Source organism: Gambusia affinis, linkage group LG01 (assembly GCF_019740435.1).
Source record: "Gambusia affinis linkage group LG01, SWU_Gaff_1.0, whole genome shotgun sequence".
In the NCBI taxonomy this organism is placed as follows: domain Eukaryota; kingdom Metazoa; phylum Chordata; class Actinopteri; order Cyprinodontiformes; family Poeciliidae; genus Gambusia; species Gambusia affinis.
In genome coordinates this window covers 24,847,343-24,875,189 of record NC_057868.1, presented here as the reverse complement: position 1 = coordinate 24,875,189, position 27,847 = coordinate 24,847,343, and the positions used below count along the sequence as shown (strand labels likewise).

The 27,847-nt window shown below is 39.5% G+C and overlaps 1 protein-coding gene across 1 annotated transcript; it reads left to right on the top strand.

Annotated features, from left to right (window-relative positions):
- Positions 1–105: 105 nt before the first annotated feature.
- On the top strand, positions 106–27,825 carry LOC122836924 (dihydropyridine-sensitive L-type skeletal muscle calcium channel subunit alpha-1-like). The gene is made up of 45 exons (XM_044126911.1): positions 106–576; positions 1,790–1,895; positions 3,834–3,973; positions 4,151–4,284; positions 5,796–5,948; positions 6,036–6,241; positions 6,332–6,435; positions 6,528–6,673; positions 7,061–7,142; positions 7,231–7,391; positions 7,471–7,696; positions 7,773–7,980; positions 8,059–8,179; positions 8,285–8,399; positions 8,500–8,599; positions 8,682–8,751; positions 9,300–9,432; positions 9,522–9,651; positions 9,740–9,799; positions 10,059–10,165; positions 10,308–10,395; positions 11,699–11,806; positions 11,935–11,987; positions 12,064–12,210; positions 12,332–12,533; positions 13,131–13,289; positions 14,161–14,271; positions 14,347–14,430; positions 15,012–15,059; positions 16,461–16,487; positions 16,565–16,690; positions 16,778–16,843; positions 16,959–17,050; positions 17,134–17,293; positions 17,422–17,549; positions 17,649–17,745; positions 23,690–23,792; positions 23,893–23,994; positions 24,071–24,204; positions 24,297–24,422; positions 25,044–25,252; positions 25,349–25,413; positions 25,815–25,861; positions 25,952–26,026; positions 26,516–27,825. The coding sequence occupies exons 1-45, from the start codon at positions 392–394 to the stop codon at positions 26,819–26,821; spliced, it is 5,550 nt and encodes a 1,849-aa protein (XP_043982846.1). The 5' UTR covers positions 106–391; the 3' UTR covers positions 26,822–27,825.
- Positions 27,826–27,847: the final 22 nt, after the last annotated feature.

Below are 27,847 nucleotides of genomic sequence, written 5' to 3'. Positions count from 1 at the left end.
TCGTCCTGCCCCTTCTACTACTGTCCTCCCCTTCTGACCCTCCCAACCATCCCCAAGCATGGCCTTCCAGTGCTTTACAGTCTAAATTTAAACATGCTGCACGGCCAACTGCTCCTCCAGCCAGTCTGGGCCTCTTTTATTTTTCTCCACTGAGGTGAGCTTTTTCTGTCCGGGGCCCTCGGCTTGGAGGAGAAGTCGGTGGCTCTGAGACGGGAGTTAGAGGGGAGAGAAGAAGGCGGCAGCTGGGGGGGAAACCACGCACACAAAAGGCTATTCTGGAGGCCTTCACTGAGGAAGATCTGCGCTGAACCAGAGTTTGGAATTTTACATCAACCCCTGATTTTATTTTTGTGGATTTTGTGGAAAGGTTGTGTAAGGCGAAGCCGTCAGGATGGCGACCAACGCGGATGCGGCCAAGCCGGTCATCATGAACGAGGAGGAACTAAAGAAGAAGCAGAGAGAGAAGCTGAAGCGACTTCAGGCCACAGGTGGCAACCCTCGACCTGCCAGGACCCTCTTCCTCTTCACCCTCAAAAACCCTTTCCGAAAGGCCTGCACCAAAATTGTGGAGTGGAAGTATCCTTTATAGACTGAAATATAAAGCACTAAACGCATTCATTAGGTTGTACAGTTATCGCGTCACATTTCCACCAGGGGATTGAATCAAGTTACTTTTAAATCTGTAATCAGGTGATCACTATATTATGAAGATTTCTGTAACGACCGTGGTTCAATATTTGTAAGCCTCTTGATTTTCTGTTAGAGCCAATTCATCCCAATCTGTCCCCATCTGGCACATAAAAGCAATCAGCTTCCTAATTAATGAGCTGAATGCCTTCAATTCTGCTGGTTTATGTGGAAAAATTACTGAAATACAAAAAGTCTGGTGAGATTTGGGAACCAAACGCAGGCTGCTGACTGTCAGGATGATGATTTATAACTCCTGTTGGGAGTTTCCTGCATTCAGCTTTGATTTTATACATTTTCATTCAGAATAACAGCAAAATATCATTGTTTATGTGATGGTGGCACTGGTTTTATGGCAGAAGATATTTATTTTACACCAGAAAAGAAATATCTCAAATTAGAATATCACATCAGATCAATAAAAGCACACTTTTTAACAGAAATGTGGGCTTAATTATAAGTGTGTTAAATACTTGTTTAAAAGTTATTTTCAAAAAAATACTTTTAATCTGACAGGCGAGAGCCATTGTAGCGTATATTCTGGTTTGTTGAACATGACTGCAGTTCATAAGATTGGGAATATTATAGGAATGCTATAAAATAAACCTTTTACATGCCTCGTTTATGGTCGGCTGTTTACTGTTGAACGTAATGCAAGAGGACAGATTCTATAAAAGGGGCAAATTGATCAGAACAAAGCATTTAGCTTTCATATACACTGACTTGTGCAGAAATAAACGTCTTACAGTCTGACTCAAAACATTTTTTCCCTGACGAACAGGCCCCGGTTTAAATGGCCTGTCATATTCTTGGGCTCTGCAGCTGTTCCTCCACATCACAGAAAGACATGATGCTGACCTGGCAGGGGAATTTTGTCGTAGAGCCCCCTATGGATGAGAATGAAGCATCACACCAGACAGGATTACATTCACTCCCAACAGCTATGCCAGAGAAGATTTAAGACCAGAGATCACTGCATCTCATCTGTTTGATATGCTTTGTAACACTATATAGATGTGACACAAAAAACCAGACCATTACTCACACATAAAGAAAGTTGTCTTTAAACTCATTGTTATGATCCTGAGCCTTCCTCACCCAGAACCTTTGAAATCATCATCCTGTTAACCATCTTTGCCAACTGTGTGGCTCTGGCTGTGTTCCTGCCCATGCCTGAAGAAGACAGCAACAACACCAACGCGAACTTGGTAAGCAGAACAAAGAACCTTTAAACGAGGAACAAGCCAAGAACATTTGCCAGGGTTTTAGTTATACTTGGACCTTGTGTTTCTGCCAAGTCAATGACTTTGCTGCCTGGTGAATCAGATTGCTATAGTTGTGTGTTGATTTGCTGGAGAGTAAGATGCTAAATGGCTAAGAGCTTCAGCGGCTCTTTGGTGCAAGAGCCAAGACCCATTTCTAAAGCTACCAGATACAATTCAGTTCTTTATTTGGCGTCCCATCTGCGTTTGTCCAGGGTCAATGAGAAGCTCTTTGTTCATCCTTGCATGATCTTATTATTTGTATTTTTGATCACTGACTTGTGAAGCAGTCAGTGCAAAAGCATACCAAGAAAAGTGGTGATCAGAAACCACACATATTTTGACAGTTTACAAGAATAAAGTGTGCATGTTTTCAATGCAGCCTAAACCAAAAGACTGCTTTTCAGTCTTTAACAACAGTATAGTTTGAGACAGATAATCTGTGAAAAATATTGAGCTCCTCTGCGCCCACCTCTTTGCACTGTCAATCACACTCAGGTACACGCTGCTCAAACTCGCCCCCTGGCTCTCTCCTAGGGAACTCCTACTTCCCCACAGTGGAGCCTGCAGTGAATGCGCAGGCTAGTTAGATGACGGCAGATAAACAGTTTTTCTGAAATTTTAATGGAGTTTGTTTCTCTGCCATTAGCACATTCAGCAGCATGTACACAAGTGTGATTGACAGCAAAATGATTTCCCCCCTGGCTGTGATTGGTTGGTGTATTTCTGCAAATGGCAGTAGGACCACAGGATAGAGGCAAATGAGCTCATTTTTTTTTCACAGATTATCTCATGTTATGCTGTCATGACATAGTGACAGTTTTAACAAATATGTAAAAAATTATATATATATATATATATATATATATATATATATATATATATATATATATATATATATATATATATATATATATATATATATATATACCAGGCCTGGGGTCTTTCTGCATGGAGTTTGCATGTTCTCCTTGTGCAAATTGAACACATATGTTGAATATGTTTAAAAAATTTTTTGAATTGTTATTGTTTTGATTTTTTTTAAGCACAGTTTTATCTGGACTCTGTCTTTGAGACTTGCATTGTGCTTATATGAAGTAGATGGCATCTGACACCTGCCTTCCTACATTAGATGAATACATTCTTCATAAACACGTCAGTCTTGTTGACATACAGTCATTTTACCTATTTTTAGTCCAATCCTGTTTCTTTGCCTGCCTTGCTGTGACCTGCCTCCTGCCAAAGCTTTCCTACTCCTCACCGTCATTCTTTAGACGGGAGAAAAGTAAGAAGATATGATTCACCCCCCCGCTGCTGTCAGAAGTAGGTCGAGTCAGAACGAGTCCAGAAATGTTTTCTCACGTAACCCAACACAGAAACACTAAAAAGTCGCAGCACTGAAACAAACGCAGATGTTCAGCTGACCACGTTTAGAAAATGCGTGACGTTTAGGAATTTGGCACAAGAATGTTACTAAATGTTTTGTTTCTGCCGAGTCGCAGCTCGGCGATGATGCCTGAATCTGACAAACCATGGGGGATTTACACCACAAATCAAATATATCCTTGTTTTATGAAGCCTGATTTTCTTTTTTTTATGAAGTCATGATACTTGAGGAAAACCAAGCTGCTCTGTTCTGTATGTTAAATGTCATAAATCACCTCCTGTCTTCGGTTTACACCAGCCCATAGTTAAATGTGTGTACAGGCTAAAAAACACAGAATTTTATTTTAGGGGAAAACTCAGATAAAATCTTAAGACATGACAACAAATACAAGTGTCTTTTTTAGGTTTTAAGTTCTGAGTCTTTGATATGATACTAAGAGAAATTTATGTGATAATTAAACCGTTTCAAATTGTCTGATTTCTTTTGTCTTATTGCAGGAAAGTCTGGAGTACATCTTCCTTATCATCTTCACGTTCGAGTGCTTCATGAAGATCATAGCGTATGGGCTGGTGTTCCATGAAGGGGCCTATTTAAGGAACTGTTGGAACATATTGGACTTTGTCATCGTTTTCATGGGGTAAGACGAGCTCTGTGCAGCAGCTTGATATGTCTTTTGCCAAAGAGCCTGTCCCCTTACTTTTACATAGGAAGTTAAAGGTAAAAATATTTATCTGTCTTTGTGATGCTTATTTTGTTCCAATATAAAAGACTGGATGTTTTAGATGTTTATGGTTTTTGTTATCTTCTCCTGCAGACTCTTCACCTTTGGCTTGGATACCATAAACATGATCGCAGGAGTGGAGAAGGAAAAGGGTGGGGGGTTTGACATGAAGGCACTGAGAGCGTTCAGAGTACTGCGGCCCCTTCGACTTGTTTCAGGCGTACCTAGTAAGAAACTGCATGTTTACGATGCATACAATGTATGTTTTCACTGTTTCCTGTTTTTGCTCAGCTAGGATTTGCAAAATCATTATCATTCCCAACATTTCTGAGATGATATCAGAGTAGTAAGTAATTTTTTTTTTTTCAAATTTATAAGTTTGCGCACACCAATATGCCTTTAAATTATTTTGGAACGCCCAAATGATGATGTTTTAACTTTTCATGTTTTTTTTGTCAGGTTAAAAAAAAACCAATTGAATCCCCAGCTGTCATGCTGTTGTAGAAGGAGATAGGTTTTCTGTCTCAAACATCGGTGTGTTTTGGTGCAAAATTTTGTTATCTAAGAAGAAATATAGAAAAATCTTGTGAAGATGCAGGCCAGTTTTGCTCATTAACGAACAGAGGTGGAAAAGTGTGCGAGAGCAAAGATACCTACAAACCTGATTCAGTTATCAGTTAGGAGGAATGGGCCCAAGTTCTTGAATTCTAACAAAATATATGGATGCTTCTAAATTTGAAAGGAGTCATATTTATTTTTATTTTTTTAGAAAGTGCCCCTCTCATTATTCTGGCAATAGAAAATAGAAGACCACCAGTAATCCTAAAGTAATCTCAAGCATGAGAAGGTTCAGTGTCTGCCCACTGTTTTTATAGACAGTGGGCTATATGTAGTTTCAATTAAACATCTGACACTCTTGAGAGAGATTTGCAGAAGTGCTTGAATAACCTGGTTCCGCTTTATCACTCATTTAGATAATTCAGTCGATAATTTCAATGTGGTTCAAGTTAATTGTGTGCAGACAAACCCTACAGCAAACGTTGTTCTCCTGTTAAATAAAATTAGCACTTTCTTTAAAAAGTCTTGCTACTTTAAACCTATTTAAAAGCTACTGAATATTTGTGCCAGTGTCACCACATTGGCACAAGTATTCAGGATTAGTGTTTCATTTGTTTGCAGCACAGCTCTCCCTAGACAGCGTAGGGAATCCGAGCAGATTGCAGAGCATCTCAAATGACATAAACACACAATAAGCAGTAGCAGCCAAACGTCTCTCTTTCACTGTGAGACATATTTGTGAGATCAACAAAATATCATGCACAACTTTCTATGCAGCTTTGCCAGCTGTACACCTGACATTGAGCTGCAGCTATGAGAAAATTGGTTGCGCAAATTGCAGTCGTGTGTCTCAGTGGAGCTGCAGCAGACATTAAGTTACAGACAGTACAAAGACGTGTTCTATCGGCTGATTCTGGACGTTTATGTTTTGAATCACAATAGAAAAACCGTTCAGAAAAACTTCTTGCTGCAAGGCAACAGTGCTACCAACTGCACCACTGTGCAGCCCTACATTCAAGCAATAATTTGCAATTGCAATATTGTAAATACTGATAATGTGATGATGAGTGCAAACAAATATATTGCCCAGTTTTACTTTGGAGTACTGGTAATAAATAAATGTTGGCTCTGTTTCCGGACACTTCACTGATCTCTTGTTTGGTTATACTTTCACTCTCAGGCCTTCAGGTGGTGATGAACTCCATCCTCAAAGCCATGCTGCCTCTGCTGCACATTGCCCTGCTGGTGTTCTTACTGGTCACCATCTACGCCATTATGGGACTGGAGTTGTTCAAATGCAAAATGCATAAGACCTGCTACTACACCGGCACAAGTATTCAACGAAGGACACATTTAGCCACATTACCCACAAGTCCCGACATCAGCTTCCCATACTGATGGCTCTTTCTTTCATCCACAGACATCTACGCAACAGCAGAAAATGAGCTGCCTGCTCCGTGTGCTCAGGCTGGATACGGACGCCGCTGCATAATCAATGGTTCAGAGTGCAGACCTAACTGGGAAGGTCCCAACAACGGCATCACTCACTTCGATAATATTGGCTTTGCAATGCTGACAGTTTACCAGTGCATCACCATGGAGGGATGGACCAAAGTCCTTTACTGGGTCAGTAACCTACAGCGGCATTCATGACTTCGCGTGTTATATGAGTTGTGACCGGTCTATGTTGACTGACGGTCTTGAGTTGTCTCTCAGGTGAATGATGCTATCGGAAACGAATGGCCCTGGCTCTATTTCGTTCCTCTCATCTTGCTGGGCTCCTTCTTTGTGCTTAATCTTGTCCTGGGTGTTCTTAGTGGGTAAGGCAGCTGTTGTGTTATTTCTACTCACACTTGTGCTTGTCCTGCTTCATCAGATAAATTAACACTTTCTTTACCCCTTTACTACTCAGAGAGTTTACCAAAGAGCGAGAGAAGGCCAGGTCACGAGGAGAGTATCAGAAGTTGAGGGAGCGTCAGCAGCTGGATGAAGACCTCCATGGTTACATGGAGTGGATCACTCATGCTGAAGTCCTTGATGCTGACAGAGAAGGCAAAGGTGAGCTCTCTGAACCACGGAGAGTGCCTTTCAGAATATGTCTTTCCAAATTTAGTTACCGGTATGTACATCCAGGGTTTAATGTATTTTACAAGGAGCTTGTGTAGTTACATAAGCTCTCAGTAAAATATAATAAAAAGTAGTTTATAACTGAAAAGAAGTAATGATGTCTTCACAAATATGAAAACTCATGTTTGGGAGAAACCAGGCACAGCTCCACTGAAGGTTTGGCAGTAATCCATGCCAAATCTTTCAGATTTTAATTTCTAAATATTTCTGAAAACTTCCCTTCACTTCATTGTGATGTGCTGCTTTGCCTTGATTTATCATATGAAGTCTCAAAAGTTTGCTGTTTTGTGACTCTTCAAACTTGTGACTATTTTTCAGGCCTTCTGCCTCTTACCAATGGAGACCCTGACGCAGACAGCCTGTATGACTTGGAAGGAAAGAGTCGTATCATCTACTATTAGTGAGCCTCTAACTTTGTAAATGTACCACCACTGGCATGGTGTTTTTATGGCTGTTTGGCAGTGATGACGGATTATTTTCATGTCTAGCCGGCTGGGCCTTCGCTGGAATCGTTTCTTCAGGATGAAGTGTCTGATTTACGTGAAAACCAAGAGCTTTTATTGGGCTGTGATGTTCCTCGTATTCCTCAACACGCTGACCATAGCCACAGAATACCACCAACAGCCTGACTCCCTGATGTCTCTGCAAGGTTAGTAATTCATTTTGTGTTTTCTTCAGATTTATTGCAAACATCTCGGTCTTAAAGTCTTTCTCTCTTCTTTTATCAGATGTAGTGAGCCGAATCCTGCTGGTGCTGTTTGTCTTTGAGATGCTGGTGAAGATGTACGCTCTGGGACCCAGAGCCTACTTCATGTCGCTGTTTAACCGTTTCGACTTCTTCGTCGTGCTCTGTGGTATTCTGGAGATGATCATGTTGTCTGCAGGAGCCGTGGCTCCCCTGGGTTTCTCCGTGCTCAGGTGTATTCGGCTACTGAGGATTTTCAAAGTCACAAAGTAGGTCTATCTTCTTCTAACGCCACTGCCCTGCAGGTTGGAACCGTACTCTGCCATCTCTAAACTGCTGTTGTAGGTACTGGACCTCACTAAGTAACCTGGTGGCCTCCCTCCTCAACTCCGTTCGCTCCATTGCTTCTCTGCTCCTCCTCCTCTTCCTCTTTATTGTCATCTTCTCACTCCTGGGAATGCAGGTGTTTGGAGGGAAGTTCAACTTTGATTACAACCGTCCCAGGCGCAGTAACTTTGACAACTTTCCTCAGGCCTTGATTAGTGTATTTCAGGTAAGGCTCATTAGGATGTCATTATTTAAAGCATCTCCAATGCAACATGAAGACATTTATTTTTATTTTTTTTTATAGATCCTTACAGGAGAGGAATGGACCAACATCATGTACAATGGTATAATGGCATATGGAGGGCCTGAGATTCCTGGGATTCTAGTTTCCATTTATTTCATTATCCTTTTCGTCTGTGGAAACTGTATCCTTCATGTCACACAATAATATTATCTTAATCTTAAAACATCAAATTACACCAATTAAGGGTTTTTTTTTTCATTTGTTTTCCTGAGCTTGTTGCGACCAGATATCCTCCTCAATGTATTCTTGGCCATTGCGGTGGACAACCTGGCAGAGGCTGAGAGTCTGACTTCGGCTCAGAAGGAAAAGGCAGAAGAGAAGATGAGAAAGAAGCTGCTAAGGTGAATAACATCAATAGATTGGAGCCATAAAAAACTGGGACAGAGTTGTGTCTGCACATTGCTATAGCTTATTAACTTTGCCTTTCATTTTGTCCCGTAGGTCCAAAATGCCTGAAAAGACTGATGAGGAGAGGGAGAGGATAGCAAAGAAACTGGCTGAGCAGAGGGCCAAAATGGAGGGAATGCCCACTACAGCCAAAGTTTGTATTCTCTCTGGTGTCATATTACACAGTAGGGAGTACAAATATATTTAGTTAACATTTATCTTTTTTTTTTTCTCAGCTCAAAATTGATGAATTTGAGTCAAATGTCAATGAAGTGAAGGATCCCTTTCCACCTGCTGATTTCCCAGGTAAGATGGAAAGGATTCTTTTTGACTCAAAACTTTTTCCGGTTGTATTACAATCTGGAATGCTGATGGGAGAAATTTACATATGTTTATTATCGCAGCTCTTAGTTGAACTATAAGCTTAGCTACCCCAGCTATTTCCTGTTTTCTGGTGATACAATGTTTGGGAGGTCATGGTAAAGATTTTTAGCCACTGATACTGATTACATGTATAGATGAGGTCCGATACTTCATTAAAATAATAATTTCATTAATCTTGCATGGTCTATCTGATCCAGCCTTACTGTGCTGCTCCAATACAGGGATAACTAGCACATCTTGCTCCTGCTGACAGTTTTAATGCGGCACATTTTGCTGACCAGCTATACATTAGCGCTAGCTTGTTTAATCTGTTTTGACATAAGATTATAAGCTATTTTAAGAGAGCGTCAGGTAGTGTAAAAACATTTTTAGAAAATGTTGTTTTCCTGCCTCACAAGCTTAGCACTTTGCCTTGAACGCTGTACAAATGAACTTCCTAAAGTTTCAGCTGCTACATAAATATGTTGTAGGTGATGACGAAGAGGAAGAACCTGAAATCCCAATCAGTCCTCGACCCCGACCAATGGCCGATCTGCAGCTCAAGGAAGAAGCCGTTCCTTTGCCAGAAGCTAGCTCCTTTTTTATATTTGGACCTCAGAACAAGTATGATGATTCAACCTGCTCCTAAGATTCACATAGCATTCCGTTAAATTTTGCAGTTCGATATCCTTAATTTTCTACTTGGTATCCAGGTTCCGTAAACTGTGTTACAAGATTATCAATGCTTCGTCCTTCACCAACCTCATCCTCCTCTTCATCCTGCTCTCGTCCATCTCGCTGGCAGCTGAAGATCCCATCGATCCAAAATCCTACAGAAACCAGGTGGCATGCAGGCGTAATGCAAAGTGCTGGACCGTAGCTACAGGATAACAAATGACTGACAGCTGTTATTCTTTATGCTTTTTCTCAGATCTTAGCCTACGCTGATATTGTCTTCACAACTGTTTTCACCATTGAGATTGTGCTGAAGGTAGATTCAAGATTTAATCTATCATATAAAATCATTAACACAAGTGAGCCACTGTCTTATTTAAAAAAGCTAACGTAACAATATTTTACATTTCGGTCAGATGCAATGTAAAATTGATCCAGAGATTACAGTAATAGCCAATAATTATCCCTAAGGAGGAAAATTGTCTAAAATAGGCACAATGTTTGTTTTTTAAGTGTAAATACATGCAAATATGATTCAGCACTGCTGTGTGTAACTGCGCTGTTCTCTGTGGCAGATGACTGTGTATGGCGCGTTCATGCACGAAGGCTCTTTTTGTCGGAACTCGTTCAACATCCTGGATCTGATTGTGGTCACAGTGTCACTCCTGTCTATGGGAATGGAGTGAGTTTACATTTAACAATCACTCAGTTAGGAAGAGAAACTAAGGGACTCCTTACAGCCGTTTATAATCCTAAAACCAGAACAGTGGTTCTGGTAAACACACAATTAAGAATTAAAGTTCTTAATTGTGTGTCGTTTGCAGATCCAGCGCCATCTCTGTGGTGAAGATTCTCAGGGTGTTGAGGGTGCTGAGGCCACTCAGAGCCATCAACAGAGCAAAAGGTTTAAAGGTAAATAAAGTAGTGACACTTAAAGGTAACAATGATCCACTGAAAGCGAAATAACTTCAATATCTCAGAAAACATGCACCTTTTGGTAGTTTTCTGTCATTCAAGACTTTTCTGAAGTTTCATGAGATGAATATAAGAGAACATAGAACAGTAAGAGGACTTGAGTGATGGAAAACAAATACATCATCAATTTTACAACTTAAACTATCCAGAGATCTTAGAACCATTTACACTGCTTGTGACAAAAAAGCTTAAATTATTGCAGCATTCAGCTGCACCAAATGTGTTTCTCTAATGCGTATGAGGCAACAACGCTCCTTTTTCACCCAATGAATGTGTCACCAGAACATTTAATATAAGTGAGCCATGCCATTGCTGTGCAAAACACAGCAGTAGTAAATGGAAGCAGCTAAAAGTCACATTTTTATGAAAAATAAATTTATTGTTCACTCTTCCTTAAGAGTGAACAATAAATTTTACTAAAAAAAATCCAACTCCAGTTAGTTTTCTCAACATGTCATCTTTTCACAAAAAGTCACATAAGTAGTCTTTTTTTTTTCCCCTCCAGGGGATCTTTTGTGGGCTCTAGTGTCCCTTATTCGAAAGTAGGCTGACAGGAAAGGGGAAAAGATATGCAGCAAACGTCGGTCGGGTCTCGAACCCACGACCGCCACATCGAGGACTGAAGGCCTCCAAATGTGGGTCGCGCTATCCCCTACGCCACCACAGCACGCCACCACAAGTAGTCTTTTAAAGGGAAATCAAATAAACGATTTATAATCAATATTTCCGCTCATGCACAGGAAACAGTTTCAGCTGTTGCTAATAACTGTGACACAATATGCAGGAGAAAGATTTTGAGAGAGTGGTTTACTGCAGCAAATGTTTAGTAATGACTGGGACGTCACAAAAAGCAAAAACATCATCCAACTTTATGCTCACAAACAATACCCATGGTTGCAACTGTTGGCTCGATACTGATTCCATTAGTTTCCATTTGTTTGTGTTTTTTTTAGCCAAAATTTATTTTTTCATGAAACTGGGACAAAATTACTTTTGAGAGCTTGAGAGTTTATGCTTACTGTATTCTTTTCTATATTGCCAAAAAAACAGTCACACAACAGTTTGTTATGTTGGGTATGGGTTTTATTTTGCCAAGAAAACAATCAGCATTTTCTTTAAAGCAATAGACAAACCCAGCATATAGCATCTTCTCTATAAAGTTAATTAACTTTTTTACTGTCATTTTACTTTTAGCTGTTCTCAGGATTTATTGTTTTTGCCCCTTCTTCTTTTTTCACAGCATGTGGTCCAATGTGTGTTTGTGGCCATCAAGACAATCGGCAACATTGTCCTGGTCACCATGCTGCTGAATTTCATGTTTGCCTGCATTGGAGTGCAGCTCTTCAAGGTAACTTATTTTAAAATAGTGCTTACTTGGTAAGCTTCAGCAAAGGCCACATTTCTAAATCGGTCTACAGCACCATGAAAGCCTCGCATCTTGAAGATTAAATTAGTTGCTCATCTCTTCTCTCCCAGGGCAAATTCTACAGCTGCACAGACCCGACCAAAGTGACGGCAGAGGACTGCCAGTAAGGCAAACACCGACTTACCATAGACTTGATTTATCAGAGCTGTAATGTTACCACTCTCTTTGCACGTTCATAGGGGATATTACATAAAGCATATGGAAAACTCCCTGCAAGACACAGTTCTGGCGAAAAGGCAGTGGATAAACAATGACTTTAACTTTGACAACGTGCTCAACGGGATGCTGGCTCTGTTCACCGTCTCAACGTTTGAGGGCTGGCCCAAGTGAGCTCGGGATATATTTTGATTTAAAAAACCGAGTCATTGTTTTGGTGATTTGTTGGTCAGGGAATTAAATTAACTGACTGTCTCTTATCTTTGTCCCGTTCCTTTTCTTCGTTATTAGGCTTCTTTATAGAGCCATAGACTCAGCAGAAGAAGACATGGGTCCAGTCTATAACAACCGTGTGGACGTGTCCATCTTCTTCATTATCTACATCATTCTCATCGCCTTCTTCATGATGAACATCTTTGTGGGCTTTGTCATCGTCACCTTTCAGGAGCAGGGAGAGCAGGAGTACAAGAACTGCGAGCTCGACAAGAACCAGGTTTGCTGTTCTGAGTGGGTTTTTTTTTGTTGGTTCTACAGAATCAGAAAGATGACAATGCCTTGCATAAGTACTGGAATTTTATCTGACAGAACATCACAAAAGACATGAGATAGCAGTTTGAAAGTTCAACAAATAGCTACTTTTTATCTCATCTTATCAGAGGACTTCCTTTCTTTTTGCTGCATCCGAAAAGAATGCAGTTTCCATTATCAATTGGAAACTGAACATTTCTTCTGTCCTTTAGCTTTCTTTTTCAACTTTTTTGTTCCACATTTATACTTGGATAAATTACACACAGGTGGGCTGACTTCTGAAGGCAGTTGATTAAACTGGATTTTTTTAGGGGTATTGGAATAAATGGGACTGAATATCAAATGCACTGCACACTTTTCAGATTTTTATTTGTCAAAAATCTTGGTATTCATGTATCATTTGTCTTCCACATCACAATTATGCACCACTTTGTGTTGGTGTTTTGTATAAAATTCAAGTAAGATGGCTATAAACTGGTGGTTGTAATCTGTAACTCAGGCGTGGACTCACAGATTATTTAATCTTCGACACTCACTTCCTGTCTGTCCTGTCCCCCCTCAGCGTCAGTGTGTGCAGTACGCTCTGAAGGCTCGCCCACTTCGGTGCTACATCCCAAAAAACCCTTACCAATACAGAGTGTGGTACATCGTCACCTCCTGCTACTTTGAGTACCTCATGTTCTTCCTAATTATGCTGAACACATTGTGCTTAGGGATGCAGGTGAGTTGGAGTGTTTCACATGGTCTTTGTGTCCCAGATTCGCAGAGCTTGGTTTTTAATTAGCTTCTGTTCTGCCCAAACTTAAACACCCACAATGTCATTCAAAATACTGCTCGATATTATTGCAAATTGTAGATTTTGCTCGATTTGACAACAATATAGGCCTAAAACCTGCGCAATATATCGCATTGAAATCTTCAATTGTGGCACTCATGTTTTAGTAGCTTTGTTGCGTTTGTTCAGATTTGTTCTTTTTATTGACTTCGGTTTTTGTTCCCCATTTTTTTCGTTGCATGTTCTGACAATTATTTCCTCCAGTTTTGGATGCTTTGTAACTGGAAGGATTTTCTCTCTTACTTTATTTTACTTTTGGACAGTGGCAAAAATATATTGTTTTTACAGCTGAGAGCGTCTTGTTAGGATCTCAAAAAATATCTGAACTTTGACCCCAGCTTGCAGAGGAGTTTCATTGGAGGCTTCATAGATGCAGAGCAGGACCAAAGAGCAGAGAGAGAAACCCAGACTCCAAATCTAGTTGTTCTCCCGCAGCAATAATATTGTGACCTCCCTAAAAAATGGCCTAAGTAATTTTTTGCTGAAAGTTGTTTTTTTGGGGGCGGGGGTTCTGATTCATCTTTTAGCAAGAAAGAGGTAGTGACTACTTTGCCAAATTTACTTTTGGAAAAGAAAAAAAATGACTTAGGTGATTACTTTTGGAAGGTGACGATATGCTATAAAAGATTTACCGTATGTGTCTTTCTGCCACACTGTCATAAATGTTTGAAATGTCGCACGTTTTGCATCTTCCAGAATCTGATCTTTTGAATTAAATTTCTAATCAAATTAAGGGGTTTTCCTCCCATCTGAACAGCACTGCAACCAGTCGAATTATGTTACCAAGCTGTCAGACACTCTGAACCTGATCTTCACTGTGCTCTTCACCGTGGAGATGATACTTAAGCTCATGGCCTTCAAAGTGAGGGTGAGTACTCTAATGTTTCCTGTTCTTATAAAGAGATCCCCAGTACTGATCCGTATGATTCGTCTCTCTCTGCAGGGCTATTTTGGAGATCCCTGGAACGTCTTTGATTTCATAATAGTCATCGGTAGCGTTGTTGACGTCATCCTGAGTGAAGTTGATGTGAGTATATGTGACACACCAGCACATATATTTCATGGCAAACTTAAAGAACTCTACGTTTTTCAGGTTGCTGTTGCAGGTGCTGTTTGTTGAAGTCCCTGGCGTTCTCAGCCTACAGTTTGATATGAGAAATTTATTTGTTGATCTGAGGTTTTTTGACGTTTTGCCTTTATCACGTTGCTTTGTTTCTAGAGCTCCTTTGTACTGATTCACTTCCATCCCAGCGGCACAATAATTTTTGCTATCACTCATTTCACTCTTGTTAAAAATTGCGCACATCGTGTATGTCCTCTGAACATCTGAAAAGAACACAACTCCAGTTAGGAAATTAATTAATTTAATGTTTTTGTCGCAGCAGAATTGTGTCAATTTTTGTCTTTTTGTTGCACCTCCAACTATGATTGTACTGTGCTGTCCTTGTTTGATGCACAAACTGGCCACAAAAATTCCCCTCCGCCCCATTTTTTTTTTTTTTTTTTTGCAAATTTCTCCAGTTCCTCTTCATCATTCTATCCACATGCCCCATCACTCCTCTCTCTGTCCTTCATCCTCCTCACTCCTCATATGTCTATCCTCCACAGGCCGCCCTGATCTCCAGTGGAGGACTGTACTGTCTTCATGGCTGTGCTGTAAATATCTGCACCGCTGCATGAGCCTTGCTGTGTGAGCACTCTGCTGCGTTCTCAACTAAAACACTACTCTCTCTTTCACCTTCGCACTCTCTCTTCACTCTGACGAGTCGCTGCTTTTGGTTGCGTTTGTTGATGTAAAAGAGTAAATGTGAGACAAACCTCATTCAGCCTCAAATATTCAGCAGCAAGTTAGTTTGTACAATTTGCATCAGCAAGTTAAGAGCTCATAACTGCTTGACTGGTAGAACGAACATGCTATTTTATTGATGCAAATTGTGTTGATTTGTTTCATTTCGCATGGGTTACAAGTTTAAATCCACCAAAATACAATATATGATATTAATAAAAGTTGGTGAATTAACAACGTTACCTCCCTTAAAAGTTGTGAATCTACAGTTACCAGGCCGGCTACTGATGTCTCAGCCTTGCAAAAATATTCATAACCACTGAACTCTTCCATAATTTGCCTTGCTACAACCATAAAGCTCAAGTGTATTTTAGGAAGATTCCATGAGACGCATCAAAACATAGTACGGTACAATTGCAATGTAAAACAAATATGAAACACAATTTTCATTAATGAAAATTAAAAAAAATTGTAGAGCATGTTCTAAAAGCACATTTTGTAGCAGCTTTGCACATCAGGAAACTTTTGTGCAACAGTTCAAGCTCAGTCAGGTTGAGCAGAGATCATTTTGTTAGACTTGCTACTGGTTTTTGCTTGGATTTATATCTGGACTTTGACTGGGTCGCTCTCATGTAGGAATATAGTTTGAGTGAAACCATCCCCTGGTAGCTCTGGTTGTATATTTTAAGTTGTTTTCCTGCTGATTGATGACGGTGGACCTCAGGCTCAAATCTTTTAACAGTCTGCTACACGTCTTTTTATTTTTTTCCAGAACTCCCCTGTATCACTTGCGTCATCAACTCTAGCCAACGTCAACAGAGTGTCCCCACCTGAGCTGTGGATTTCTGAAGCCCCTCCAGAGTTATCATGAGCCTCTTGGCTGCTTCTCTGATTAGCACTGTCTTTGAGCAGCTGGTTAGTTTAGGTGGACATCCATTACTTTAACTTTTCAGCTGACCAGGGTTTTGTGGGATGCTTTAACCTGAGATCTTCACAGAACAGCTGTACTACTACTTTTATTTAATTCCTAACAAGGGGACTCCTATGAATAAAGTGACGTTTAAAGATAATTAATTGGCCTGGATTTTCTTCAGGGGTATATCTCTGAATTGGGGCTAAACAAGGACAGCCAGAGATAAAATCCCCAAAAAAGTACACTGAACTTTGTTATTACAGAAGGACAATGTGTAAAAAAGTTAAAGAGTTGTGGATACTTTTGCGGGGAAGCATATTAAATGAGGACTGATTCATGCACCACTTCCTCTTTTCAGGAGACAGATCCTATGGAAGAAATTGCGGTAAGTTAGTATCTCCTCATTTAAAAGCCACTTTTTTGTGGTTTTCCTCTCCGAAGCAGCTGTCCTCTTGTCCACAGGCTTCTGAAAACGCCTCGGTCTCCATCACATTCTTCCGACTCTTCCGTGTTATGCGTTTAGTCAAGCTGCTGAACCGTTCGGAGGGCATCCGTAACCTGCTCTGGACCTTCATCAAGTCTTTCCAGGTTTAGTTCTCATCCTCTCATTTTCTCATCATCATTTCATTTCCATTTGCCGCAGTATTTTCTGACCCGTCTGTTTTCTGTCTTCAGGCTCTCCCTCATGTAGCTCTCCTCATTGTGATGCTCTTTTTCATTTATGCTGTGATCGGGATGCAGGTACAGCCGTCAGTGTTAATTCTGCTAAAGACAAAACTTTGTGGGTTGTTATTATGTATCTGGATCACGGGGGCCAACACGATGTGGATCTAATTTGCATGGCAACAACCTACAGATCTTTGGAAAGGTAGCCTTAGTGGACGGCACCCAAATCAACCGCAACAACAACTTCCAGACATTCCCTCAGGCCGTTCTGATGTTATTCCGGTTGGTACCTTCTCCAAAATGTGTTTCTGATATTTAAAGCCTGAGCCAATGTCTGACTGTTCAAAGTGTGTTTATGTATCCAGATGTGCGACTGGTGAGGCTTGGCAGGATGTCATGATGGCGTCGATGTACGGCAAGAAGTGTGACCCCAAATCTGACTTCCTGCCAGGAGAAGAGAACACCTGCGGGTCCAACTTTGCTGTCTTTTACTTCCTCAGCTTCTACTGTCTCTGTGCCTTCCTGGTCAGAAACAGCTTCATCTTTAACGCTCCTCCTTTCTTTAACCATTCTTACTTAAGCAAAAATCACAATATAAAAGTGAAAGTAGAAGTGGCTGTAGACACAGTTACCTGCTTTCCATCCTAATCCAGATCCTCAATCTGTTTGTTGCTGTCATCATGGACAACTTTGACTATCTCACCCGTGATTGGTCTCTTCTTGGTCCACACCATCTGGACGAGTTCAAGAAAATCTGGGCAGAATACGACCCCGAGGCCACGTGAGTCTGGATACTATTGAAACTTTCACGTTGCATATTTATCTATGTAAAATAAAAATGATGCATTAGTAGGAAATAAAATGTCTCTCTTATCTGAAGAGGGAGAATCAAACATCTGGATGTGGTGACGCTGCTGCGACGGATCCAGCCTCCTCTGGGCTTCGGCAAGTTCTGTCCTCATCGCGCTGCGTGCAAGGTACACTCATCCAGAAACCTGTGCTACATGCAACAGTTTACAGTTTAGGCCTAACCATTTATTTGAGGTTCGTGATACATAATGTCAATGATTGGTGAAAACAAGAATTAGGAGCAGAACTTTGAATTTATTGCAGTTTGTGCGTCAACCCCACAAGATCAATATGCAAACAGGCACAAATGAAACACTACTAATATCTGATGAAATGTTGGAAAGCTATTAATAATCTTCTAGTATATTTACACCTGGATATTTTGACCACTTCTTTTTTGTTAGTACAGTACCAACTTTCAAGGATAGTCAATACATCTCGTGTAGGTAAAGGGTTTTGAACAATTCCTCTTGGTTATGATTAGCCTCATTTGTCCGCGCCAAAACCAGATTTGCTTTATTTTTGGGATCCTGCTGAAAAACCTGGTTTTATCAAGGTTTTAGGTGAAGCTGAAAATCCCAACCTTTGTCTTCATTATTATGAGCACGGATGCACTAGTACCACTGGTAGCAAATCGGCCATCGTGATGCTCCCACCTATGGAAGTAAATATGTGCCATCAGAATTTGAATAAAAAATACCTCTGAAATTTGAATGTTGTATATATTTTTAACCTAAAAAATAATTCAATGTCATTATTTTTGCAGTAAAAAAAAATTCGGTGTAATTTTTTTTACATGGTTGCAATTTTCAGTTATTAAAAAAATTCACATTCCTATTTCAAAGTGATCAAATTTTCAATATACATATTTTTCACAGTTTAAATTTTCAGTGTTAAAAAATTCAGCATATAAAAAATTCAACTTTTCAAAATTCAAATGCAATATTTTCGTTGTCCTCCAATTCAACTTGCTCAAATTCGCCGTCTCAAATTCAGCGTCTAAAAATTCGCTGTCTCAAATTCAGCGTCTAAAAATTCGCTGTAAAAATGGCCAAGGTTACTTCAGGTCACAGACATTAGCAATGGATGTCCGAGTCCAACATCCACCTAATCACGTGACACAACCGTCATATTGAAGAAATACCAGCATCACCCAGGCTGGCGACCATGGAGGCGAACGCAAACCCAACGGTGAGTTTAATGCTTTCATATTTCTATAGTATATTTTATTTTGTGCATGAAGTTTGATACATTATCTTAAAGCCTGATTTAAAACACGGGTTGGGCCGTTGTTAATCTTACAAATTGTAGATTTATTTGTGTTTTATATAGTTTCTATAATTTTAATGAGAGAAGAGCACAGTAGGATTGCCATCCCTTTCGTAAAATACGGAATCGCCCCGTAACGAGACGCGATTTGTTCGGTATTTCTGTATGTCCGACAGTTACGCCTATCACACGCATATAAACATTTAGTGTAACAATAATTACAAAAATAAAACACAAGACATGTTAAGCTCAGCTAATGTGGCGGGAGCTAGTAAGGACCCCAGAACGCTTTGGACCATTGATGATGTCACGGTTGCCTAGAAACACTAGGGTGCAAAAGAGGGTTAGCAGTCGTGGTGAGCCGTTCTCAACCTGCGTCTTTTTAAAACGTCCTCAACCGATACTCTACCATGTCCTAGCAAAGATACAGGAAAGGGAAGACACACATGCCAGGCTGAACAGTGTCAGTGAGGATGAATACTAGCAATTTAAAAAAAAAAATTAAGAGGGAAACTGAAGAAATTATACTGTCTCTTTATTCTTTAAAACTTACGGTACTGCAGTTTTAGTTTCTCTAGTGAAATAGAATGACACTTTCCATCTGCTAGATCCTTATTTTAATTTCTGAAAGGTGGGAACCCTACAGCACAGAGCTTTCCTGAGTAAAAGTGATCATTCTCATGAAGTGTAAATTTCTTTTTAACTAATCCTTTTTCAACTGCTACTTTGTCTTTTATATATTTTGTGACTACAGGGTAGTCAGGATGCTATTGTTGAATCTGCAAGCCACTTACTTAATTTACTAACTGAAAGACCACGGAGTGGAGGAAGAGGAGACATGATGAAATTCTGGACTGGATGGGAAAATCTGCCAGCAAGTCTGTCTGTGGAGATTGTTCGTGGAAACTACAAAACACTAAGAATTCCTTGTCACTACTGGAATTACAATTCTTTCAGTGAGGAGTTTGTAGCATGCATTTCTCTCATGCAGTCTGGCTTTGAGTGATGACCTGTTAAAACAAAATAAATAAAAAACAATCTACATTTAAGCTGTAGCAGTTCTTTGTTTGTGAATCAGTTTGTTAAAACAAAACAGTTTTGTTGAAATGTAGAATCAATTCAATTTTCTGATTTTGTCAGATCACAAGTTCGATACATATGATCATATGTATTACTCATTAGAGCGACAACATTGCTGTTACTCTAATTACTCTAGTTTTGTCAAATTCAAAACTAGAGGAACTAGAATAACACAATGTTCAGAGTAGATATTTCATTTCTCTGAGTCAGTACTGTTTGTACAGGCAGTTTTAAATATGAAACTGAAATAGTTTTTTATGCAAAATTTTATTGGATGTACTTAGATGAGTTCATATATGCTTTAAGTATTAGAAAATAAACAACAAAAGACAAAACTTTTTCTGATTCTTATAATTCAAAAGCAATACAACAATGTACAAATGTACCTAATGGGTTCCTTTTGAGTAAAGAAAAAAAACAAACAAATTACAAATTTAGAACATTTTTGTTCTCTGACATGTCTACCATAAAAGCACTAAAATTCACCTCTGTGGTAACATGATCAGCATTTTGCTTTACATTTCATAAATGGTGAATTTTTAAACTGGCACGGAAGCGTATTGCTGTCACAGGAAAAAAAATTGAGCGCTATCACGTTATAACGTCATATGTATCTTATTAAAATGTGATAGTTATCTTGTTAAAACATGATTGCCTTCTGGTGATTTTGGTTGCTTGGTTACAAACAGCCGTTTGCCGTTATTCAGCTATTGTTATTAAATAAAAATCTGAACATAAAATGTTCAGCAAATACATCTGAGCCTCCGTTATAATCTTTATAACCTCTGTCAAGGCACCGTGGGGTTCAGGAATTGGATGATGTGTACCAAGAACCCAGAGCAGGTTAGGAGTCATGTTGCTTCAGTTCAAGTGGGTGATTGTCCCAGCCACTGCAGAAAGTATCCAGATCATCCTGCAGACATGGCAGGAAGACATAATGGCAACAGAAGAGGAGTGCTTCATTTGAAATGTCCAGGTATCCCTCTTCTTTAAGGTAGTGTAGCACGTCATAATAGATGCGTTACAGCCGTCCACAGATCTCTCCACAGTCGCTCAGTCCTTCAATTATGGAGTAATAAACGATTAAAAACTGCCCTTCAAATCTCATCATATTGAAGACCACACAAAGCTAATGTTACTATAGACATTCAAAAGCATCACATATTGAAACTTGTCATTTGTACAAACCTTTGATTGTGCACACTCTTCCCAGATATAAAACTGCTTCTTCCTGCTCCAAACGATCACGGAGTCTATCAAAAATATGATTCAGCAAATGTTCCTTGAAAAGAGAAAAAGAAAAAACATTTAATAAATTGTCAGTAAAATAAAAAAGTATTTTGACATCAGTAGGTCAGCATTGAGAAGTCACAGTAATCTAAATTAAATTATGATATTTAATCTAAAATAAGTTAACAGATGTACTTACAAGCATATATTTTCTTGAAAATGAGTTAAAATCAACTGAAAAAACAAAGGTGGTTGTTTATAGTGTTGCTAGATAACAGAACGAGATTTTAGGCAAAGTAAAAAGAATGTAAATTAATATTGTATATCAACAATTGTCAGATAAGAGAAGCAGTATTTTGGATGATGTTGTAATGAAGTCACCTGAACAATACGGTAGCTGATCAGAATGGGGTTGTGGTTATAATTAATGTCGGAAAGTGTTCACAGCCCTCTTTGAAGCACACAAAGCCATATTAGCGGTAGCATCTCCTGAAAAATTACGACTTTACTAAGACTGCCTGTCTCAGTCTCACCTAAGACAACATACAAACAACCCAGAATGTCGCCACCCATCAGTTCTCTTTAAAGATTCTAGACTTGACCCAAGTGGTATTTCTTTTTGAAATAAAACTGGGGAAATTGGACGTGGGACAGCGGGGAGGGGCTGGGGGTGCTAGGAGGTAGCGAGATGTAATATGCCGGCACTACACGGTGTAAGATTAACAACGGCCCAACCCGTGTTTTAAATCAGGCTTTAAGATAATGTATCAAACTTCATGCACAAAATAAAATATACTATAGAAATATGAAAGCATTAAACTCACCGTTGGGTTTGCGTTCGCCTCCATGGTCGCCAGCCTGGGTGATGCTGGTATTTCTTCAATATGACGGTTGTGTCACGTGATTAGGTGGATGTTGGAATCGGACATCCATTGCTAATGTCTGTGACCTGAAGTAACCTTGGCCATTTTTACAGCGAATTTTTAGACGCTGAATTTGAGACAGCGAATTTTTAGACGCTGAATTTGAGACAGCGAATTTTTAGACGCTGAATTTGAGACGGCGAATTTGAGCAAGTTGAATTGGAGGACAACGAAAATATTGCATTTGAATTTTGAAAAGTTGAATTTTTTATATACTGAATTTTTTAACACTGAAAATTTAAACTGTGAAAAATATGTATATTGAAAATTTGATCACTTTGAAATAGGAATGTGAATTTTTTTAATAACTGAAAATTGCAACCATGTAAAAAAAATTACACCGAATTTTTTTTTACTGCAAAAATAATGACATTGAATTATTTTTTAGGTTAAAAATATATACAACATTCAAATTTCAGAGGTATTTTTTATTCAAATTCTGATGGCACATATTTACTTCCATACCCACCACCATGCTCAACAGTTGTGTTCTTAGTTTGAAAGTCTTTCCTTGACTTCTCCAAATACATTTGTAGTCAAAGTAAGGAAACAAGTCGTTCCCCATCTCCTTTGATCACAACACATTTCTCCTGGAAACATTTGTCTTGCGTCACTTGGGCGGCACCCTCTCAGTCGCGGCCTTCTGTTCCAAAACACCAACATTTCCAATAAAGGCCGTGGGTGGTTACAGGTGGGTTTTGGATTTGTGCGCACTTCCCAATTGATATATTTATTGTAAAAGTAGTGACAAAATAATAACTAAAAACGTCTTGTAACTTTGTCGAAACGAAAAATAATCTCAATTTAGCCTTTGAAGGTATAAAAAAGTGGTTTGAATTTATGAAAAAGTGGGCAAAAAATCATTTTACAAAACCTCCTGTCTACACCAGACAGTTGCCAAACAACTATTAATTACTTAAATCTGGGATTTAATTACTTAGATAATTAAGTAATTATTTAATAAGTAATTAAATCCCATAATTGTTAGGGTCTAACAATTATCAACGTAATCTGAACAATTCCAAATATAAAATTTAATTACAAATTTTGGTTCTAAATTTACTTAAACATATTCTAACTCCCCAAAGAGCAAAACTAAATTGGTAGAAATTATAAACTACAAACATTTAGCATAAATGGCCACACCACAATTGTTTCACTCTGGACACTAATGTGACACTAATGTTTGATCAACTGGAGGCTCAAACTGATGTTTGGTTGTTCTTGAACATCCACGTTTCTTTCAGGGTACTAGTTTGCACCCTACTCACTCATCAAATATGGTTTTAAAATAGATAAAGTGCCTGCAAACTTGACCCCTATCTATGTGGATTAAAGGAGTTTCACATAAAGTCAAAGCTGTGCATCAAATTAAAATTTTTAAACATTTGAAATTTTTGCTTCAGGAAAAAGCAATTCCAGGAACAACCAATTCCTTTTTCCTGGAAAAGGAATTGCTCATATTCATAACTGGAAGCTCCAAACAGAGTGAATTATTTTCCCCCCGATGCGTTCTTGTAGACGAAAATGTAAAACAGAAGAAGACAGATTCTCGTTCTTCTGTCTGCAGCGCTTGGTTGGGATGAACATGCCCCTCAACAGCGATGGCACCGTCACGTTCAACGCCACCTTGTTCGCTCTGGTCAGGACGGCACTAAAAATCAAAACTGAAGGTGCGGCACATCAAAAAGCTGTTCAAGTCATAACAAGAAGAAATTCACTCCTTCAAATTTCACCCGTTACTGCGTTTTCTTTCTCAAACACTTTTTACAGGAAACTTTGAGCAGGCCAACGAGGAGCTTAGAGCGATTATAAAGAAAATCTGGAAACGCACCAGCATGAAACTGCTGGACCAGGTCATCCCGCCTATAGGAGGTCAGTCTGTGGACGCAGATAGGTGCTTTACGAAAAAATCCCCAACTGCTCACGTAGACAGATCTGTGATCTACAGATGACGAGGTGACTGTGGGGAAATTCTACGCAACATTTCTGCTCCAAGACCATTTACGAAAGTTCCTGAAACGCCAGGAGGAGTATTACGGCTACCGTCCATCGAAGAAGAGCGCCTCGGGTCCAGAGATTCAGGTTGCTTGAAGAGATCTTATTAACTTACTATCTTCGTAAACATGGGGAGGATCTTACTTTCAGTTTCTTGCCACTTTCTGTTAATTTTCTAGGCGGGCTTGAGGAGCATAGAGGAAGAAGCAGCTCCAGAGATGCACAGGGCAATTTCAGGAGACTTGCAGAATGAGGAAGAAACGGACAGAGCGATGGACGAGGCTGCAGAAGAAACCATTTATCAGGTAGGAGACCCATTTCCCAACAGAGCACAGCGATTGCTAACATGTAATCTTGCATGACTGTGTTGGTTGCTCTTTTACATTTTCCGACTTAAGTTAAGAAATCGGGAACACTTCATTTGAAGGGTTGTGCTGCATAAGACTGACATTACACTGTCAGTGTATTGTTACGTCATGAATATAAGACAACACCTGTCATGATCATGAAAGAGTCTTTGTGAATGTTTGACTGTTGGTTTGAAGCGTTATTCGTAAATAGTGAGACTTTTAATTCAAAGTTTATACTTTTAATGTAAGTTTTAATGCATAATGCGTAAAAATGTATAGTTACCAAGTAATGCTAAGTTCTAATGCACTTTTAATGCAACTTTTAATGTATATTTGCAAGGAAAGTGTCATTATTTACTGAGACACTTAATGACAACATTCATGAAAACTTGTTCATGTTTATGACATAAAACAACACTGACAGTGTATTGTTAGTCTTATGCACACCCCTTCAAATAAAGTGTTACCAGAAATCTTTCTGATTGAGATGATATGATATTTGTGGCATTCACACTCTGTAAATCAGTGGTAACTGCATTTCATCACTTTACCTGCTTTTGCGATCGGTGTCTCCAGCGTTCTCACGGCCTGTTCGGCAACCAAGTCGAATCCTTCTCTGCCAAGGCCACCGACGCTCAGAGCTCCCAGATGACCCACCAGCGGCCCCTCCAGTTCTCAGAGAGCCAGTCTGAGTCTCCCCCCAACTCCTCTGCCCTGGCGCCCGGCGCAGACTTTTTCCCCACAACAGCACCAAAAAGCAACACAAACAACAACGCCTTCGCAGAGTGAGTAGCAAAGCAACACACGCTCCGATCCTGCTGGATATGTGTGATAAAGATTGTTTTTTTTTTGTCTGATTGCTTTTAATGTTTATGTTTCAGATTTTTCTTTGACAGAGAAGCCAGTCCAGATGAGTTCTATAATCCCTCTGAGGACGAAGAACCAGGTACGACAGAGACGTGTCTGCACAGCCTTCACATACAGCGCTGTGCTCCTGAGTTCTTTCCCATTTTGTCACAATGCAAACACACACTTTATTGTGTTGCATCAATAAAATATGACAGACCAAAAGAAATTAGTACGTCCTTTTGAAGTGGAGGAACATGATTCCTACACCGTATAAAATCCTGAAAGGAGGAAGTGATTTTGTATCCAGCCCCCCTTTACTCTGAAACACTTTGAAAAAAATACAGCCATATATGGCTTAAAATGTCATATAATTCATGAATGAGTTCACCTCCATGTGGTTTAATCTAAGTGTAAATGCATAAATGTGAAAGATAAAATATAGCTAATGACAAATCAACCCTAAAAAATTTGTTTTTCAACATTTTATTCATTTTTCAGACCTAAGACACTCCTGGAACTTCACAGTGAAAACAAACAAAACACAGGTATCTTTTTCCTAAACTCATACGTGATATTGTGACATTTGTGATGTAAACGGAGTTTAAATTTCATATATGATTACATGTCTTCTGCAGTTCCCTTATGAGCCTGAGTGGATGGAGAGTCGGAGTCGGAGCTCAAAGACTGCAGCCGATCAGCTTGTCCAGGAGGTGAGGAGGGAAACTCATTCACTTTAATCTTTATCACTTCTGTAACGGATCAACATTTTTGGTCACGATTTAGGTTTGGTTTTAAAATGTTTAGGAACCAAAGCCTAAAGTCTAATATGCAGGAGAGAGAGTTGGATTGTCTATGTTATTTGCACAACAATATGTATAAGTAAGGGTTGGACCAATCCTCCTTCCAACCCTAAATACAAATACAATTCCAACCCCCATTTTTTTGTCGTTTTTATTTAAAAAAGTTTCCTTTGACTTACCAACTGTTTTCTAGTTTATGCTCATTTATAACATAAGCTCTCAATAAAATACGTTGAAGATTGTGGTTGCTATCAAATGGATTTAGGGACGTGTCCCCTTAAATATTCATAATACTTTGACATTTTAACATTTGACTTTTATAAAAATAAAAAAAAATACAACAAGCTGAATTTTTCCCAATATGAATAAAACAACAGCGCTTGTTTTTTTCCCCATCAGGCCCTTGAAATGGGCGGTCTGGCCTCCTTGTCCAAAGATCCTGGTTTTGTCTCCGTAACTAAGAAGGAGATGGCCGACGCCATGCATATCCCCATTTCAGAGATGGAGGGCGTGGCGAGGGGCATCCTCAGCGAACGCTCCGACAGCATCCCCTCCGTCAAAAAACGACGTCCCGTCCCTGTAGCTCCACCCATCCCTGCTGGAGGAGGACAAAAACCCAGCCAGCCAGAGCCGGCGGTCAGAAAGAAGAGACGCCCGGTTCCCACAGTTCCCAGCCGAAGGAAACAAGATGACTCCGAAGTTTAGGTGTGTGTTCATTGAGTTTATGTGGATAAAGTGACTTCAGCTCGTCCACGTTGTATCACCAAGCTTGTTGCCCCTTTGACGATCTGTATCTGTTAGCCTGACTCCAGGTCAAACAGCAGGTTGGGGAAATTGGTTACACAGACATCTTTCAGATGTATGACTAATAAAAACAGAAAAAAATAACTTAAAGGAAGCTGATTGATACACTTCTTTTACCTTATTATTTAATGAGGATATCCATTCCACAGGTGGGATAGCTGAGTGAATAAGGAAAGTGTCTTACTGCAGCCTGACTGAAGGGGGCAGTGATGGTGAGCAAGGCTCAGTGTAAACTAAACAAATGGCAGCAGCCTGTTTTTGTGCTGCACTTGATAAGATGTTGGGAAAGTACTGTGGTAAGTAGAAACAGCTAGTTTTGTCTTCCTACCAGAAATCAAAAGTATTTCAAAGGTTGGAGCTTCAAACTGACTGTGATTGAAATTTCAGCAGGTTTTCTGTTTAAAACTGTTCTCAGCGGTTTATTGTAGCAACGTTTATCCTAAGTTCTAGCTGTAATAAACTGTTTGCCGTATAATCTATGTAGTAAAAAGTCACCATACAGTTATGGGTTGTATGTTTGTCCCTTAGATTAGATTTGATCCCTGAAGGGTTTTCAGCATACCTGGAGTATGGTTGCTTTCACTTGAAACTTCAGAGCCACATTTTTATTCACGTCAGTGTGGACTTTTGCCCTTGATTCATGTTTTGTGCTCAAATTCAGTCTTCTCTATTTTTGGTTATTGATATTGTCCTCTGATGTGCCTGCGTTTAACTGTCACACATCAGGTTTTAACGTCGGTGTAAAGCATTTTCAGCTTTACTCTCCCTTTACTTTGGATTTTGTACAGTAGTTTGATGTTTTCACTGTTACACCCTCATAAAAAACAAAACATCTAATCCAATATGTTTGTCTGTATGAGCATTGTTTCGTCCCTGGATACAAATAAAGAACCCTGACATGTGGATGCTTGGTTGCCGTCTCTGGAG

Coding starts and splice junctions, on each gene's coding strand:
- LOC122836924 (XM_044126911.1), top strand. CDS start 392: ATGGCGACCAACGCGGATGCGGCCAAGCCGGTCATCATGAACGAGGAG. Junction 12,211..12,331: donor ACGTTTGAGGGCTGGCCCAA/GTGAGCTCGGGA, acceptor CTTCGTTATTAG/GCTTCTTTATAGAGCCATAG. Junction 25,253..25,348: donor AACAACAACGCCTTCGCAGA/GTGAGTAGCAAA, acceptor TTTATGTTTCAG/ATTTTTCTTTGACAGAGAAG.